The sequence below is a fragment of the Entelurus aequoreus genome, linkage group LG26 (assembly GCF_033978785.1).
Source record: "Entelurus aequoreus isolate RoL-2023_Sb linkage group LG26, RoL_Eaeq_v1.1, whole genome shotgun sequence".
In the NCBI taxonomy this organism is placed as follows: Eukaryota; Metazoa; Chordata; class Actinopteri; order Syngnathiformes; family Syngnathidae; genus Entelurus; species Entelurus aequoreus.
Genome location: NC_084756.1, coordinates 36,807,297 through 36,826,774, shown reverse-complemented (window position 1 = coordinate 36,826,774; position 19,478 = coordinate 36,807,297). Strand labels below are relative to the sequence as shown.

The window sequence follows — 19,478 nt, the reverse complement described above, 5'->3', positions numbered from 1 at the left end:
ATTAATCTTTCAGCACGTACACAATGTTGACATCTATAGTTATATTTTGATAAACAATCCTAAATTAATCTTTCAGCACTTACATAATGTTGACATCTATAGTTATATTTTGATGAACATGAATTAATATTTCAGCACGTACACAATGTTGACATCTATAGTTATATTTTGATAAACAATCATACATTAATCTTTCAGCGCGTACACAATGTTGACATCTATAGTTATATTTTGATAAACAATCATAAATGAATCAGCACGTACACGATGTTGACATCTATAGTTATATTTTGATAAACAATCATAAATGAATCTTTCAGCACTTACACAATGTTGACATCTATAGTTATATTTTGATAAACAATCATAAATGAATCAGCACGTACACAATGTTGACATCTATAGTTATATTTTGATAAACAATCATAAATGAATCTTTCAGCACATACACAATGTTGACATCTATAGTTATATTTTGATAATCATGAATTAATATTTCAGCACGTACACAATGTTGACATCTATAGTTATATTTTGATAAACAATCATAAATGAATCTTTCAGCACTTACACAATGTTGACATCTATAGTTATATTTTGATAAACAATCATAAATGAATCAGCACGTACACAATGTTGACATCTATATTTATATTTTGATAAACAATCATAAATGAATCTTTCAGCACGTACACAATGTTGACATCTATAGTTATATTTTGATAATCATGAATTAATATTTCAGCACGTACACAATGTTGACATCTATAGTTATATTTTGATAAACAATCATAAATGAATCTTTCAGCGCGTACACAATGTTGACATCTATAGTTATATTTTGATAAACAATCATAAATGAATCAGCACGTACACAATGTTGACATCTATAGTTATATTTTGATAAATAAAAACCCGCTACTAGTAAACGACACGTACAACAACAACAACAAACATAGCTTATGTAGACGTGAAGTTAAATCATGGAATACAACATTACCCGAGCAAAAAGGATACATATTTATCATGGAGAGTGTTGATACCAATGTCCTTGACCCAGACACACACAAAGAAGTTGTAGACCTCCATGCTTTTACAAGTTTTCATTTGTTTTGTTGTGTAGAATGATGTGTGGAGCACAATAATTTGACATATCTGAGAACGTGACCGACGTATAATCCTCAATATCACTCCACAAATATTTTTCTGAGAACATAAAGGGATAAATTCCATTGCATAGTTGGATTATTTGCGTGTATCTGCTTTTAGCGGTAAGATCTAGGCCCCTTGCGTACTCAGATAGTTGCTTTGGTGATCCGTCACGTTGGTCACTTCCCTTCAAAAGTTACGTGTCAGAATACAACCAAGAGGTAAGAGAAGGTGGTTTTGTTGTTGTTTTTTTGCATAATCGCTCTCCTTTAAGTTGGTTTGCAAATGTTATTCAGTCAAGGTGTTCCTCGGGTGTCAATATTGGGACCATTACAGTACTATTGAGACATTTTAAAGCCTCACATCAAAGCAATCCTTTGAAAATATTTCATATCAAGTGCTTTGCCACTACCTGCTCTACAATACATTATTATATAGATTGACTGGTTTATTGATTATGGGACAAGCAGTAGAAAATGGATGTGAGCGAACTGTGGTGCTGAATAAAGTCTATCTATTTTATTCTAAAGTCCAATAAAGAAGGAGTGCAATCTTTTGGCAGAGCATGGTCGCCAGGTTTCTCCTCGATAGAGTCCAAATTTAATTCTGTCTCTGTTTGATTCTTTGCCTCTTGTCTTGTTTAGTAGATGTCATCAGCGTTTGAACCTGACAGTGCAGCTCCATGCATTCTCCCCATGAGCTAAATTGAACTCTGTCTCTGCCTGATTCCTTGCTTCTTGTTCTGTTTAATAGATGTCAGCGGTGCTTAAACCCAGGCCTGGCCCTAACCAATCTGGCGCCCATCGGCAGTGAAGTGTATATACTCACAAGAAACCGAATAGCTTTGTCTTTGACCTTCTTTTTTTTTAACTTAAAGAAAGCAAATTAACATATTATATGAGAATGTTATGTTATGATTATCTTTAACCGAATCACAGCAGTGCTCAAATTAAAAAAAACAGCATTCCCTCTCATGTGATATTGCTTAATTAACATTAATAATGTGCACTTTAACAACTAGGCTTACAACTATACCTAATATATAAAGGGGTGGAAAAGTGACTATTACCTGCAGGGCAAACATTAGCTAACCAGAAGGCAATAACAATGTCAACAAAAAACACCTGCTTAAAAGATCTAATACAAATGTCCCTGAGGAATGTAAGGTGGGAGTACTGTAATTACCTAACGTTACATTATTATTTTCCATAACAATTTAGCCCCCTCCACAATATTAACCCGACGTTAAAACAGAACTAGTTATTTATTGATTAGCAATTGCCGAATCATGTAACATTAGCTTAATGCTGGTTACTATCATATTCTGTAACAGACAAATAATTTCATGTAGGCTAACGTTACCTCCCTGCTACCTCTATGTCTTTTTCTCGTTTCTCCTCTTCTTTTCTCTTTTTTCTTCTCTGGGCACCTGACAGTTTTGGCCGTTTTGACATCTTGTGTTGATTTTTTGATGCGGTGACATCCAAAAAGAGTCATGATACGGGAAGGGAGGGGGCGCCGTAATGTTGTAACAAATAATATTTCTATTAAATAGGCTTTACTTTGCATTTTAATTAACGTGGGATTATTTTTTGTATTTAGAAATAATATAATAATAATATAATAATAACATTTGTGGCACTGGCGTGGCGCCCCCTGATGGACGGCGCCCTTAGCATTTGCCTATACGGCCTATGCCACGGGCCGGCCCTGCTTAAACCTGACACCTTTTGCATTATATTAATGTATATTATTACGTGTTGTCTACCTTGTACTTTTTTTAAAAAAATGTCATTGCCTGAAATAAAGAAAAAATATATATAAAAAAATGAAAATGAAACCCTTGAAAAAACATTTTTAAGGCACATTCTTTTTGACAGAATTCAAGCACATTGATGTTGGTATTCCACGTCGATGTGTTGGATGTGGAGGTGAGAGCTTACAGTACCTGGTGGTGAGGAGAAGAGTGTGGCTCAAAGACTTGGAACACCCGACTTGACTCGGTGCTTCACAACATCTTACAGTTGGGAGGCCTGCGTTCGTTTGCCTCCACGTCGCCGTGCGTCATCCTGGACAGTTTCACGCGCAGGATTTGGATCTCCAGGTTGAGCTTCTCCCTCTCCAGCAGCAGGTTTCCTCTCTTCAGCTCCAGCAGCTCTCCATCCAGCAGTGGACCTGCACAACACCAACACGTCCCAGTGTGAAAACACGCCTCCAAATGTCTCAAACGGTGCGTAAAAAACAGTTGGGGACGGCGTGGCGCGGGTTGGGAGAGTGGCCTGAGGGTTCCTGGTTCGATCCCCACTTTCTGCCGACCTCGTCACGTCCGTTGTGTCTTTGAGCAATTTTAATGTTGTCATTATGGTGGTACTTAATGACTACTTAGGTCTACTACACTACTGTATTTAATGTTATTATGGTGGTACTTAATGAATACTTAGGTCTACTACACAACTGTATTTAATGTTGTCATTATGGTGGTACTTAATGAATACTTAGGTCTACTACACTACTGTATTTAATGTTATTATGGTGGTACTTAATGACTACTTAGGTCTACTACACTACTGTATTTAATGTTGTCATTATGGTGGTACTTAATGAATACTTAGGTCTACTACACTACTGTATTTTAATGTTATTATGGTGGTACTTAATGAATACTTAGGTCTACTACACTACTGTATTTTAATGTTGTCATTATGGTGGTACTTAATGACTACTTAGGTCTACTACACTACTGTATTTTAATGTTATTATGGTGGTACTTAATGAATACTTAGGTCTACTACACTACTGTATTTTAATGTTGTCATTATGGTGGTACTTAATGAATACTTAGGTCTACTACACTACTGTATTTTAATGTCATTATGGTGGTACTTAATGAATACTTAGGTCTACTACACTACTGTATTTTAATGTTGTCATTATGGTGGTACTTAATGAATACTTAGGTCTACTACACTACTATGTTGTCATTATGGTGGTACTTAATGAATACTTAGGTCTACTACACTACTGTATTTAATGTTGTCATTATGGTGGTACTTAATGAATACTTAGGTCTACTACACTACTGTATTTAATGTCATTATGGTGGTACTTAATGAATACTTAGGTCTACTACACTACTGTATTTTAATGTTGTCATTATGGTGGTACTTAATGAATACTTAGGTCTACTACACTACTATGTTGTCATTATGGTGGTACTTAATGAATACTTAGGTCTACTACACTACTGTATTTAATGTTGTCATTATGGTGGTACTTAATGAATACTTAGGTCTACTACACTACTGTATTTAATGTCATTATGGTGGTACTTAATGAATACTTAGGTCTACTACACTACTGTATTTAATGTCATTATGGTGGTACTTAATGAATACTTAGGTCTACTACGCTACTGTATTTAATGTTGTCATTATGGTGGTACTTAATGAATACTTAGGTCTACTACACTACTGTATTTAATGTTGTCATTATGGTGGTACTTAATGAATACTTAGGTCTACTACACTACTGTATTTAATGTTATTATGGTGGTACTTCATGAATACTTAGGTCTACTACGCTACTGTATTTAATGTTATTATGGTGGTACTTAATGAATACTTAGGTCTACTACGCTACTGTATTTAATGTTGACATTATGGTGGTACTTAATGAATACTTAGGTCTACTACACTACTGTATTTAATGTTGTCATTATGGTGGTACTTAATGACTACTTAGATCTACTACACTACTGTATTTTATACAACAAATAAAGGATGTGTTTAATAGAAGATGATTGTATTCTGTAGTTGTTGAATGTATGAAATATGGAATAGGGTCACCTTGAGTTTCGGGTGGTGGTCTGGTCCGAGACTTGAGCTCCACCTCTACGGGGTAATGGTCGCTGACCTTCAGTGCCTGCAGAGACGGCAGGATGAGCGGAGACGTGACGCGCCACCGTGACGGTCAATAAGACACCTGCTCGTTGCTGAGGCGGAACGCCTTCTGGAAGTTAAAGGGTCTGGCGGAGTCGGGCACGACGGCGTTGAGCATGTCGTCTCCGTACACCACGATCCTGAAGCGGGAAGCCGGTCAGAAAAGGTCCCGGTGACCTGCCTGGGCGGGCCCCACCTGTCATAAGTGTGTGTGTTCCCCGTGCTCGCCGTGGTGTCCACGTCGTCTCCGATCAGCCAGTGGAAGTTCTTGTCGCTGCGGATGCGGATGTTCAGCATGTCGCGGTCGGAAACGTACGAGCCGTCTGCGTTGAAGTCGCCCAGGATCATCACGTTCTGTGGCCACAAACAGTTGTTTTTTTGGATTTAACACTTTTGAGGTACAGTGGCGGTCAAAAGTGTACATCCACTTGTAAAGAACATCATGTCATGGCTGTCTTGACTTTACAATCATTTCTACAACTCTTATTTTGTTGTGATGTAGTCATTGGAGCACATACTTGTTGCTCACAAACAACATTCATGAAGTTTGCTTCTTTTATGAATTTATTATAAAAGTATAAAAATTCTGTGTTTAAAAATTTAGTGTACAAAAAGTCAGTGTTTAAAAATTTGGAGTATAAAAAGTCAGTGTTCAAAAATGTTGTTTTTAAAAAATTTTGTGTACAAAAAGTCAGTGTTTAAAAATTTGGAGTATAAAAAGTGTTCAAAAATGTTGTTTTAAAAAAAATTTGTGTACAAAAAGTCAGTGTTTAAAAATTCAGAATATAAAACTTCAGTGCTTAGGAATTTGGTGTATAAAAATCAATTGTATACAAAATTGTGTTGAAAAATTTGTAGTATAAAAATTCAGTGTTTAAAAATTTGTTGTATAAAAATTCTGTGTTTAAAAATGCAGTAAATAAAAATTAAATGTTAAAGATTTTGGTGTATAAAAATTAAGTGTATAAAAATTCAGTGTTTAAAAATTTGGAGTACAAAAATTTAGTGTATAAAAAGTCAGTGTTTAAAAATTAAGTTTTTAAAAATTTGGAGTACAAAAATGTTGTGTACAAAAAGTCAGTGTTTAGGAATTTGATGTATAAAAATTAATTGTATAAAACTTTTTTTAAATTTTTATTCAGTGTATAAAAATTCAGTGTTTAAAAAATGTGTACAAAAAGTCAGTGCTTAAAAATTTAGTGCACAAAAAGTCAGTGTTTAAAAATTCAGTATATAAAACTTCAGTGCTTAGGAATTTGGTGTATAAAAATCAATTGTATAAAAAATTGTGTTTTAAAATTCAGTGTATAAAAATTCAGTGTGTAAAAATTTGTAGTATAAAAATTCAGTGTTTAAAAATTTTGGAGTATAAAAATTCAGTGTTTAAAAATGTGGTGTTTAAAAATGCATTAAATAAAAAATTAAATGTTAAAAGATTTTGGTGTATAAAAATTAAGTGAATAAAAATTCAGTATTTAAAATTTCCGTTTTTCAAAATTCAGTGTTTAAAAATTTGGAGTACAAAAATTTTGTGTTTATAAATTTAGTGTATAAAAAGTCAGTGTTTAAAAATGTAATGTACAAAAAGTCAGCGTTTAGAAATTTGGTGTATAAAAATTAATTGTATAAACTTTTTTTTTTTTTAATTCACTGTATAAAAATTCAGTGTTTAAAAAGTTGGAGTATAAAAATTCAGTGTTTAAAAATTTAGTGTACAAAAAGTCAGTGCTTAAAAATTGAATGTACAAAAAGTCAGTGTTCAAAAATGTTGTTTTTAAAAATTTTGTGTACAAAAAGTCAGTGTTTAAAAATTCAGTATATAAAACTTCAGTGCTTAGGAATTTGGTGAAAAGTGTGTTGAAAAATTTGTAGTATAAAAATTCAGTGTATAAAAATTCTGTGTTTAAAAATGCAGTAAATAAAAATTAAATGTTAAAGATTTTGGTGTATAAAAATGAAATGTTAAAGATTTCGGTGTATAAAAATTAAGTGTATAAAAATTCAGTGTTAAAAATTTCAGTTTTTCAAAATTCAGTGTTTAAAAATTTGGAGTACAAAAATTTAGTGTTTATAAATTTAGTGTATAAAAAGTCAGTGTTTAAAAATTAAGTTTTTAAAAATTTGGAGTACAAAAATTTAGTCTTTAAAAATTTTGTGTACAAAAAGTCAGTGCTTAAAAATTGAATGTACAAAAAGTCAGTGTTCAAAAATGTTGTTTTTAAAAATTTTGTGTACAAAAAGTCAGTGTTTAAAAATTCAGTATATAAAACTTCAGTGCTTAGGAATTTGGTGTATAAAAATCAATTGTATACAAAATTGTGTTGAAAAATTTGTAGTATAAAAATTCAGTGTTTAAAATATTGGAGTATAAAAATTCAGTGTTTAAAAATACAGTAAATAAAAATTTAATGTTAAAGATTTTGGTGTATAAAAATTAAGTGTATAAAAATTCAGTGTTAAAAATTTAAGTTTTTCAAAATTCAGTGTTTAAAAATTTGGAGTACAAAAATTTAGTGTTTATAAATTTAGTGTATAAAAAGTCAGTGTTTAAAAATTAAGTTTTTAAAAATTTGGAGTACAAAAATTTAGTCTTTAAAAATTTTGTGTACAAAAAGTCAGTGCTTAAAAATTGAATGTACAAAAAGTCAGTGTTCAAAAATGTTGTTTTTAAAAATGTTGTGTACAAAAAGTCAGTGTTTAAAAATTCAGTATATAAAACTTCAGTGCTTAGGAATTTGGTGTATAAAAATCAATTGTATACAAAATTGTGTTGAAAAATTTGTAGTATAAAAATTCAGTGTTTAAAATATTGTAGTATAAAAATTCAGTGTTTAAAAATGCAGTAAATAAAAATTTAATGTTAAAGATTTTGGTGTATAAAAATTAAGTGTATAAAAATTCAGTGTTAAAAATGTCAGTTTTTCAAAATTCAGTGTTTAAAAATTTGGAGTACAAAAATTTAGTGTTTATAAATTTAGTGTATAAAAAGTCAGTGTTTAAAAATTAAGTTTTTAAAAATTTGGAGTACAAAAAGTCAGTGTTTAAAAATGTAATGTACAGAAAGTCAGTGTTTAGGAATTTGGTGTATAAAAATTAATTGCATAAAACATTTTTTTATTTTTTTTATTCAGTGTATAAAAATTCAGTGTTTAAAAATTTGGAGTATAAAAATTCAGTGTTTAAAAATTTAGTGTACAAAAAGTCAGTGCTTAAAAATTGAATGTACAAAAAGTCAGTGTTCAAAAATGTTGTTTTTAAAAATTTTGTGTACAAAAAGTCAGTGTTTAAAACTTCAGTGCTTAGGAATTTGGTGTATAAAAATCAATTGTATACAAAATTGTGTTGAAAAATTTGTAGTATAAAAATTCAGTGTTTAAAAATTTGTAGTATAAAAATTCTGTGTTTAAAAATGCAGTAAATAAAAATTAAATGTTAAAGATTTTGGTGTATAAAAATTAAGTGTATAAAATTTCAGTGTTAAAAATTTAAGTTTTTCAAAATTCAGTGTTTAAAAATTTGGAGTACAAAAATTTAGTGTTTATAAATTTAGTGTATAAAAAGTCAGTGTTTAAAAATTAAGTTTTTAAAAATTTGGAGTACAAAAATGTTGTGTATAAAAAGTCAGTGTTTAAAAATGTAATGTACAAAAAGTCAGTGTTTAGGAATTTGATGTATAAAAATTAATTGTATAAAACATTTTTTTAAATTTTTATTCAGTGTACAAAAATTCAGTGTTTAAAAATTTGGAGTATAAAAATTCAGTGTTTAAAAAATGTGTACAAAAAGTCAGTGCTTAAAAATTTAGTGCACAAAAAGTCAGTGTTTAAAAATTCAGTATATAAAACTTCAGTGCTTAGGAATTTGGTGTATAAAAATTAATTGTATAAAAAATGGTGTTTTAAAATTCAGTGTGTAAAAATTTGGAGTATAAAAATACAGTGTTTAAAAATGTGTTGTTTGAAAATTCAGTGTATAAAAATTCTGTGTTTAAAAATGCAGTAAATAAAAATTAAATGTTAAAGATTTTGGTGTATAAAAATTCAGTGTTTAAAATTTCAGTTTTTCAAAATTCAGTGTTTAAAAGTTTGTAGTACAAAAATTTAGTGTTTATAAATTTAGTGTATAAAAAGTCAGTGTCTAAAAATTCAGTTTATAGAATAGAAATTCAGTGTTTAAAAATTTGGTGTATACAAATTAAGTGTATAAAAAAATTCTGTGTTTAAAAATGCGGTGGTTAAAAATGTTGGTATATAAACATTCAATGTTTAAGAATTTGGTGTATAAAAATTAAGTGTATAAAAAAATGCTGTGTTTAAAAATGTGGTGGTTTAAAAATTCAGTAAATAAAAATTCAATGTTTAAGAATTCGGTCTATAAAAATACAGTGTAAAAAAATTCAGTGTTTAAAAATTTGGAGTACAAAACTTTAGTATTGAAAAATGTAATGTATAAAAAGTCAGTTTAAAAATTCAGTGGAAAAAAAATATGTTTTTAAAAATTTAGTGTATACAAAATCAATGTATTAAAAGTCAGTGTATAAAAATTCAATGTATTAAAATTCAGTGTACTAAAATTCAGTGCAGAAAAATTTGCTTCTTCAAAAAGCAAGACTCCGTTCCGGTAAATTAAGACTGAAGCAATCGATCCTGACTCAGAACCAGCCAATGAGGTGTCAAGTTTGAAGGATTGAATTTACGCGTTTGGACGCAGCTAATTTTTCTGCACTGAATTTATTAGCGCTGAATTTTTGTACACTGATTTTTTGTTAATACTTAATTTTTAAACACTGAATGTTTATACACCCAATTTTTGAACACTGAATTTTAAAACGCACACATTTTGCTAACAATTATTTTTTCAATGAAATTGTCAGCATGTAAAAAAATTCAGTTCCCAAAATACACTGAGTTAGATAAAATCAGTGCAAAAAAAAAGCTTTAGTGATAAAGACACAAATGAAGCTCCATACTGAACACATGTATAGTAAATAATAATAAGAAGTCATCAACATTGTCTCACATCTGTCCTCCACTTGCTCTTCATGTGCTGAAAGACGTCATAAAGCTCGTCCAGCTCAGTCTCCGAGTCCTCTGGCTTGGTGTGAACTGGGATCATCACCAGGTCCTTCAGCACTGGTGGAGGAACACACACACACACACACACACACACACACACACACACACACACACACACACACACACACACACACACACACACACACACACACACACACACACACGTTGAGAGGAGAACAACCACCAGTCAGACGTCTTCCACCTGTGTCGTGGCATCTAAATCGCAGGATGTAAGGGTCCCTGGCGAAAACGTCGCCGCTGTCGGTCCCCTGGTCGTCAAACTGGTAGGAGCCCACCAGGTCCACCAAGTCGTCCCTGTGCAAAGGAGACGGTTTTCTTCAAAGATGGCCTCCGTTTTTTGATTTTGGAGCTGCAAAGTTTAGCCAGGTGAGCATCATGATAGGATAAAGGAGACATCAAAGTGGGCTTGGTTTAAACCAGAGTTCTCCAAACTACGACCCACGGGCCGGACCCGGGCCTCCACAGTCTTGCCTGCGGGACTTCACAAGTTTAGAAAACTTTTTTTTTTTAATCGTTTTTTTAAATCTCTCCTGTTTAGCCACTCGGACAAATCATATTGTTGCTGTAATGATCTATATCTGCTGTACACATTTACTTTAGAAAAGAGAAGTGTTGGATACTTCTCTTTTTGCCTTATTTGTATTTGAATTTATTAAATGTTTGGGTAGAATTAGTGTTAGGCATAACCGGAGCAGAGCGGAAAAGAATAGAAATAAAAAGACCAAATATATATATATATATATATATACACACACCTCTATATATATATATATATATATATATATATATATACACACACCTCTATATATATATATATATATATATTAGGGATGTCCGATAATGGCTTTTTGCCGATATCCGATATGCCGATATTGTCCAACTCTTTAATTACCGATACCGATATCAACCGATACCGATATCAACCGATATATACAGTCGTGGAATTAACACATTATTATGCCTAATTTGGACAACCAGGTATGGTGAAGATAAGGTACTTTTTTAAAAAATGAATCAAATAAAATAAGATGAATAAATTAAAAACATTTTCTTGAATAAAAAAGAAAGTAAAACAATATAAAAACAGTTACATAGAAACTAGTAATTAATGAAAATTTGTAAAATTAACTGTTAAAGTTTAGTATTATTAGTGGAGCAGCAGCACGCACAATCATGTGTGCTTACGGACTGTATCCCTTGCAGACTGTATTGATATATATTGATATATAATGTAGGAACCAGAATATTAATAACAGAAAGAAACAACCCTTTTCTGTGAATGAGTGTAAATAGGGGAGGGAGGTTTTTTTTGGGTTGGTGCACTAATTGTAAGTGTATCTTGTGTTTTTTATGTGGATTTAATAAAAATTTAAAAAAAAAAACGATACTGATAATTACATTTTAACGCATTTATCGGCCGATAATATCGGCAGACCAATATTATCGGACATCTCTAATATATATATATATATATATATATATATATATATATATATATATAAATATATATATATATATACATATATATATATATATATATATTTTTTATATATATATATATATATATATATATATATATATATATATATATATATATATATACATATATATATATATATATGTATATATATATATATATATATATATATATATATATATATATATATATATATATATATATATATATATATATATATTAGGGCTGCAACAAACGATTAATTTGATCATCGATTAATCTGTCGATTATTACTTCGATTAATCGAGTAATAATCGGATAAAAGAGACAAACTACATTTCTATCCTTTCCGGTATTTTATTGAGGGGGAAAAAAACAGTATACTGGCACCATACTTATTTTGATGATTGTTTCTCAGCTGTTTGTAAATGTTGCAGTTTATTAAAAAAATAAAACATTTAAAAATAAAATAAAATTAAAATTGCCTCTGCGCATGCGCATAGCATAGATCCAACGAATCGATGACTAAATTAATCGCCAACTATTTTTATAATCGATTTTAATCGATTTAATCGATTAGTTGTTGCAGTCCTAATATATATATATATATATATATATATATATATATATATATATATATATATATATATACCTCTATATATACAAACCTTTATACATATATACAAACATATATATATATATATATATATATATATATACACACCTATATATATATATACACACACACACAAACATATGCATGTATATTATTTATTTTAAATGAATATATATAAATATATGTGTATAAATAAATATATACTTATTTAAAATATATTATACATAATATATATGCATAAAAATATACATATGACTAAATAGATATCATCAGGCCTCCGTCAGTCGCAACGACTATGGAAACTGCGCCAGTCCAGATGTCGAGTTTAAACTCAGCGACGACGCCTGCTGTGGCTGATGAGTCCGATGTGGGAGAGGCAAACACGGCCGCATTTACTGCAGATGTAGCTGGAAGGCGCAACTGCAGGAGTGCGTGTCTTCCGCTTGGTTCTTTTTTCATTGGCTGTGGCATGGATCTTTTCCTCGCCAGTCTTCAGCTGTTTGTGAAGGACACTGCGCCATTTGCTGCGGTCAGCTGCTGCATCTTCCCAATGTTCAGTGTTGATGTCCAGGGCTTTCATGTCCCGCTTGCAGACATATTTGAAGCGCAGTTTTGGCCGGCCAACAGATCTCTTGCCAGAGGCAAGTTCGCCATACAGGATGTCCTTTGGGGTACGTCCATCCTCCATACGGCACACGTGGCCGAGCCAACGCAGCCTGCGTTGTCTGAGCAGCGTGAACATGGTAGGTAGACCAGCGCGTTCGAGGACCCGGGCATTCGTCACCTTGTCACTCCAATGGATGCCGAGGATGCGGCGAAGGCAGCGCATGTGGAAGGTGTTCAGTTTGCGCTCCTGTTTGGAGTATGTTGTCCATGTTTCGCTGCCGTAGAGAAGAGTGCTGACAATGCAGGCGTTGTACACTGCCATCTTGGTAGGAGTTGTAAGCTTCCGGTTCTCCCAGACGCGGGTCGTGAGGCGCCCTAGGGTTGTGGCAGCCTTGCCGATACGTTTGTTGATCTCACCATCGAGGGACAGATTGTCACTGATGGTGGATCCCAGGTATGTAAATTGGTGTACGACTTTGAGTTGGTACTCATCGATTGTGATGGCTGGTGGAGTGTCCACTTCCTGACTCAGCACATTGGTCTTTTTTAGGCTGATGGTAAGCCCAAAGTCTTTGCAGGCCTGGGAGAATCTGTCCATTAAGGCACTGGAGTTCTTGTTCACTGTGCGAAATGACGGCGGCATCATCAGCAAAGAGCATGTCCCGGATGATTGTCTCACGGACTTTGGTCCTTGCTTTAAGACGGGCTAGGTTGAAAAGTCGGCCGTCAGATCTGGTACGTAGATATAACCCTTCTGTTGCAGTCCCAAAAGCATGTTTGATGAGCAGGGCAAAGAATATGCCGAAAAGGGTAGGAGCAAGGACGCAACCTTGCTTGACTCCGCTCTTAATGTCAAATGGGTTGGACATGCTACCCTCATACTGGATGGTTGCCTTCATGTCGTCATGAAAAGATCTAATGAGACTATGGAGCTTTGGAGGGCATCCAATCTTGGGTAGGATGCTGAAGAGCCCTTCTCTGCTAACCAGGTCAAAAGCCTTGGTCAGGTCAATGAAGGATATGTACAGGGGCTTCTGTTGTTCCCTGCATTTCTCCTGAAGTTGGCGTAGAGAGAATATCATGTCCACTGTAGAGCGCTTGGCGCGAAAGCTGCATTGAGATTCCGGGTAAACGCGCTCAGCAAGTTTCTGAAGGCGGACAAGCACGACACGGGCATAGAGTTTCCCTACGATATTCAGGAGGGAGATGCTCCTGTAATTGTTACAGTCGCTCCTGTCGCCCTTATTTTTGCAAAGGGTGACAATCTTGGCATCTCTCATGTCTTGCGGCACGGCTCCCTCTTTCCAGCACTGGCAGAGGACATCATGCAAAGGCTGCAGGAGGGTGTCTTTACAGCGCGTGATGAGGTCTGGGGGGGGATGCCATCAGTACCAGGTGCTTTGCCAGTTGCTAAGCTGTCGATCGCTTTGTGAAGTTCAGCAAGTGTTGGTTCAGCATCTAATTCCTCAATGATGGGCAGCTGTTCAATGGCATCAAGGGCTGAGGCGACGATAGTGTTCTCTCTGGAATAGAGTTCTGAATAGTGCTCTACCCATCTGTCCATCTGCTTGCCCTTGTCAGTGATAACTTCCCCACTGGTGGTCTTTAGGGGGGCTGTTTTGCTCTGTGTTGGGCCCAGAGCAGTCTTGATGCCCTCGTACATCACCCTGATGTTACCTGAGGTAGCTGCAGACTGGATGGATTCACTGAGTTGGCACAATGTCTTGCAGTCTGTTGCACTTTGCTTCTTGTAGTTCTCAGTGCTTGCAGGGACTTCCTCATTTGGGGAGCGTTTGTATTCAGTGAGGGCAGCACGCTTTGCTTCAATGACGGGGGTCATCTCGCTGGACTTTGCAACAAACCAGTCGTTGTTTTTGAAGATCTTCCTCCCAAAAGTCGCAAGGGCTGTTTTCTGAATGGCCTCCCTGAGGTGGCCCCATTTCTCGGAGGCGGAGTAGTGCTGGTGTTCTTCAGATAGGATGTTGTTGAGAGACTTGGCAAACTCTTCTACTTTCTCTGGAAGATGCATGCTGGTGGAATCAATGCGGGGCTTGCCTTTCTGTTTGGAGTTGTGAAACATTTTTGGTTGTAGCCTGATCTTGCAACAGACAAGTGAATGGTCGGTGTCGCAGTCTGCACTGTGGTAACTACGAGTAACGAGCACAAACTTGAGGTTGGCTTGTCGGATCAGGATCATGTCTAGCTGATGCCAATGCTTTGAGCGGGGATGACGCCATGTCACTTTGTGCTGTGGTTTCGTCTGAAAGTATGAGTTGGTCACGCCAAGGTTATGGTAGGAACAGAACTCCAGTAGCCGTTGCCCATTGTCATTGACCTTGCCAACTCCGAAGTGTCCAAGACAGGAAGGCCATGAGTCATGGTCAGCACCCACTTTCGCATTGAAGTCACCAAGTCTACAGCAGAAGTTAAGGATACATTTTATGCCAACTTGAATGACGTCATCAAGAACATTCCCCCCAAGGAACATCTCATCATCCTTGGTGACTTCAAATAAATATATAAAACTATATATATATATATATATATATATATATATATATATATATATATATATATATATATATATATATATATATATATATATATATATATATATATAAAAATACATATATATACATAAATGTATCTAAAGTAAAAATATAATAGTATATATATACACACACATACTAAAATATATATAAATAACTTTGATATATATATATATATATACATATAGCTCTACATAAATAATTATATCTGTATAAATATATATAAATAAATACATATATATATATATATTTTTTTTTTTCTATTCATTTATTCTTTGTTTTTATTCAGTCATTGGTGTAGCATAATATTGTTTTTAATATTGTTTTTAATATCGTTTTTAAAATTGTTTTTAATATTGTTTTTAATATTGTTTTTAACATGGCTGTGCAGCACTTTGGAAACATTCTTGTTGTGTAAATGTGCTATATAAATAAAGTGGATTGGATTGATTGGATTATATATATATACATAAATTATATATTTATTTAAAATAAAAGTCTTGAAATCATGAAATATATATACATATATAAACACATTTATTTATTTTAAATACAAAATATAGATATATAAAATAATATATACGTATGTATTTATTTTGTCAAGAAAAAATAATATACATATACATATATATATATATATATATATATATATATATATACATATATATATGTATATATATATATATATATATATACATACATATATATATACATACATATATATATATATATATATATATATATATATATATATATATATATATATATATATATATATATATATATATATATATATATATATATATATATATATATATATATATATATATACATTTGATATATATATTTGTTTGTTGTTGTCTTGATCCATCTTGTCCATTTTTTAGGTCAAGAGGTGACTGTTGTAGTTGTTCCACAGCAAACTCTCTTCCAAGGATGCTTTAAGTCAGTGTTCTTCAACCTTTTTTGAGCCAAGGCACATTTTTTGCGTTAAAAAAATGCAGAGGCACACCCCCAGCAGAAATCATTAAAAACGAAACTCAGTTGACAGTAAAAAGTTGTTGTTCCAATTGTTGGGTATGACTTTAAAGCATAACCAAGCATGCATCACTATAGCTCTTGTCTCAAAGTAGGTGTACTGTCAAAGTAGGTGTACTGTCACCACCTGTCACATCACGCCCTGACTTATTTGGACTTTTTTGCTGTGTGTAGTGTTTTAGTTCTTGTCTTGCGCTCCTATTTTGGTGGCTTTTTCTCTTTTTGTGGTATTTTCCTGTAGCAGTTTCATGTCTTCCTTTGAGCGATATTCCCCGCACCTACTTTGTTTGAGCAATCGACACTATTTAAGTTGTTTTCATCCTTCTTTGTGGGGACATTGTTGATTGTCAGGTCATGTTCGGATGTACTTTGTCTTTGCTCCACAGTAAGTCTTTGCTGCTGTCCAGCATTCTGTTTTTCTTTACTTTGTAGCCAGTTCAGTTTTAGTTTTGTTCTGCATAGCCTTCCCTAAGCTTCAATGCCTTTTTTTAGGGGCACTCACCTTTTGTTTATTTTTGGTTTAAGCATTAGACACCTTTTTACCTGCACACTGCCTCCCGCTGTTTCCGACATCTACAGAGCAATTAGCTACCGGCTGCCACCTACTGATATGGAAGAGTATTACACGGTTACTCTGCCGAGCTCTAGACAGCACCGACACTCAACAACAACACATCATTTGCAGACTATAATTACTGCTTTGCAAAAAATATTTTTAACCCAAATAGGTGAAATTAGATAATCTCCCACGGCACACTAGTGTGCCGCGGCACAGTGGTTGAAAAACACTGCTTTAAGGGACCTCATCCCAACTAAGCAAGTGTCTTTTGCCTTCCTTTCTTCCCCCTCATGCATGTGTCGAGCAGACAAAGGTGTGAGTGTGTCAGGTGACAGTGCTGGCGCCTCACCTGTACAGGAACATGAACTGCTCCTTGTAGCGGGAGCGTCCCAGCCGACAGCTGATCTTCAGAGTGTAGTGATGGGCCGTGTCCGACCTGCACACACACACACACACACTACGCTCATTTCACCAACGGGGGTTGAGAAATATGTGTTGTGTCAATCATGCTGTCAAGGAAGATGCTTTGGATGATTAACAAGAGTGTGAAAAATGTCCCTGAGGCCATGTTTTTTTAAGTATTTATTCATGCTAATGTTGTGCAAACTTTGTTCTTGTTTTCTTGCTGCTAACATTGAAACTAACAACCCTGTCCTACTGTATATACTCATCAGTAAAATGATAACTTTGTTCTTGTTTTCTTGCTGCTAACATTGAAACTGACAACCCTGTCCTACTGTATATACTCATCAGTATATACAGTAGGACAGTGTGTGTGTGGGCCTAGCCTACAGGGTGTTTTGATGCGTCTAGTGCAGTAGTTAGGGGGAAGGTTGCATGTCTACTTCCCATCTGCTTGCTAACCTCTCGCTTACAGACACTGCCGCTGGCTAGCCTTTGTGGTGAACGGAGAAGCAGCCTTGTGCGTCAGTCTTCTCCTGCCAGTACACAGCCTCTCCTTCACCAAGACTCCTGTCAGGCCTCCACGTGGCCACACACGGTAACTTGAGCCCTGCGGCTCAAGGCAAACGTGGCAGGGGATCTCGGAGCAGCAGTGGTCCCCAGAGGCGTGATGCGCAGGCCCACATTGTGGACACGCCCTCACATGATGAAGACAAGGAGACCTTCTATGCAACCTTACACCAGGTTCTATCGGATATCCCGAAAGAAGATAAGATCCTTCTACTCGGGGACTTCAATGCCAGGGTTGGCAAGGATCACAAGCTCTGGAAAGGCACTCTAGGTAAAGAAGGTGTTGGGAATGTCAACTCCAACAAAGTCCTTCTTCTGTCAACGTGTGCTGAACATGACCTTCTAATAACAAACACCCTTTTCCGCCAGAGAAACCGGTTCAAAACATCCTGGATGCATCCCAGATCAAAGCGCTGGCATCTCATAGACTATGTCATTGTCAGGGCCAGAGATCGTAAGGATGTTAACATCACCAGAGCCATGATTTGTGCAGACGACTGCTGGACAGACCACCGCCTCATCCGCTTCAAAATGAACATCGAGCTGCGGCAGAAGAGGAGGACACAAAGGAGACTGTTCCGCCCTAAATTTAACATTGATAGCCTTGGAGACACAGATAGGGTGCAACATCTACAAAACACCCTGTCTGTGAGACTCCCGGAAGAATATCCTGAGGATGTGGAGGAACACTGGAAGGCTCTTAAAACCACGCTACTTGAAACCAGCAAGGATACCATTGGCTACAGGACTAGGAAACACCAGGACTGGTTCGATGAAAACGACATCGAAATACAACAGCTGATTGATGCCAAAAGGAAAGCTTTTTGTTCTTGGCAGAGCGACATCAACTGCAGGGACAAAAGGCAGGCCCACGCCAAGGCAAAGGCACTTGTCCAGAGCAGAGTGAGAGAGCTGAAAAACAAATGGTGGATGGAGAAGGCTCTGGAAATCCAGAAGCTTGCTGACTCTGGGGATACCAGGGGTTTCTTCAACGCTACCAAGGCTGTTTATGGGCTGAGCTATCGAGGCCTAAACCCCCTCCGCTCTAAAGATGGACAAACCCTGCTCAAGGACGATGTAGGTTTCAGTTCCAGATGGCGTGAACACTTCCAAGAGCTCCTGAATCGGAACTCCACAGTGGAGATGGAAACCATAAACCAGATTCCTCAGCGACCCATCATGGAGCATTTGGGTGATCCTCCCACCGAAAATGAGGTCCAGGCTGCCATCAGAAAACTGGGTAACAACAAGGCTTCCGGACCAGATGGGATACCAGCAGAAATATTAAAGCAAGGCGGACCAAAACTCCTTTGCCACATCCATAGCCTCATTGGTAAAATCTGGGATAAGGACGAAATCCCAGCCGAACTCAGGGACGCCCTCATTGTCACCATTTTCAAGAAGGGAGATAAGGCGGACTGTGGCAACTACAGAGGCATCTCTCTCCTGTCCACAACAGGAAAAAATACTGGCCCGTATTTTGGCAAACCGGTTATTGC

At 35.1% G+C, this 19,478-nt stretch overlaps 1 protein-coding gene across 2 annotated transcripts in view; it reads right to left on the bottom strand.

Moving 5' to 3' along the window:
• Nucleotides 1-363: 363 nt before the first annotated feature.
• Nucleotides 364-19,478, bottom strand: part of LOC133643525 (deoxyribonuclease-1-like) — a 49,013-nt gene continuing 29,898 nt past the window's right edge. For both annotated transcript variants that reach the window (XM_062038154.1, XM_062038155.1), the window contains exons 4-11: nucleotides 17,357-17,443; nucleotides 10,365-10,477; nucleotides 10,107-10,219; nucleotides 5,284-5,441; nucleotides 5,131-5,227; nucleotides 4,995-5,070; nucleotides 3,172-3,324; nucleotides 364-3,097 (exon numbers count right to left, since the gene is read on the bottom strand). In XM_062038154.1, the coding sequence (XP_061894138.1) occupies nucleotides 3,033-3,097; nucleotides 3,172-3,324; nucleotides 4,995-5,070; nucleotides 5,131-5,227; nucleotides 5,284-5,441; nucleotides 10,107-10,219; nucleotides 10,365-10,477; nucleotides 17,357-17,443 (862 nt within the window). In that variant the 3' untranslated portion in view covers nucleotides 364-3,032. The remainder of the gene's footprint in view (nucleotides 3,098-3,171; nucleotides 3,325-4,994; nucleotides 5,071-5,130; nucleotides 5,228-5,283; nucleotides 5,442-10,106; nucleotides 10,220-10,364; nucleotides 10,478-17,356; nucleotides 17,444-19,478) is intronic.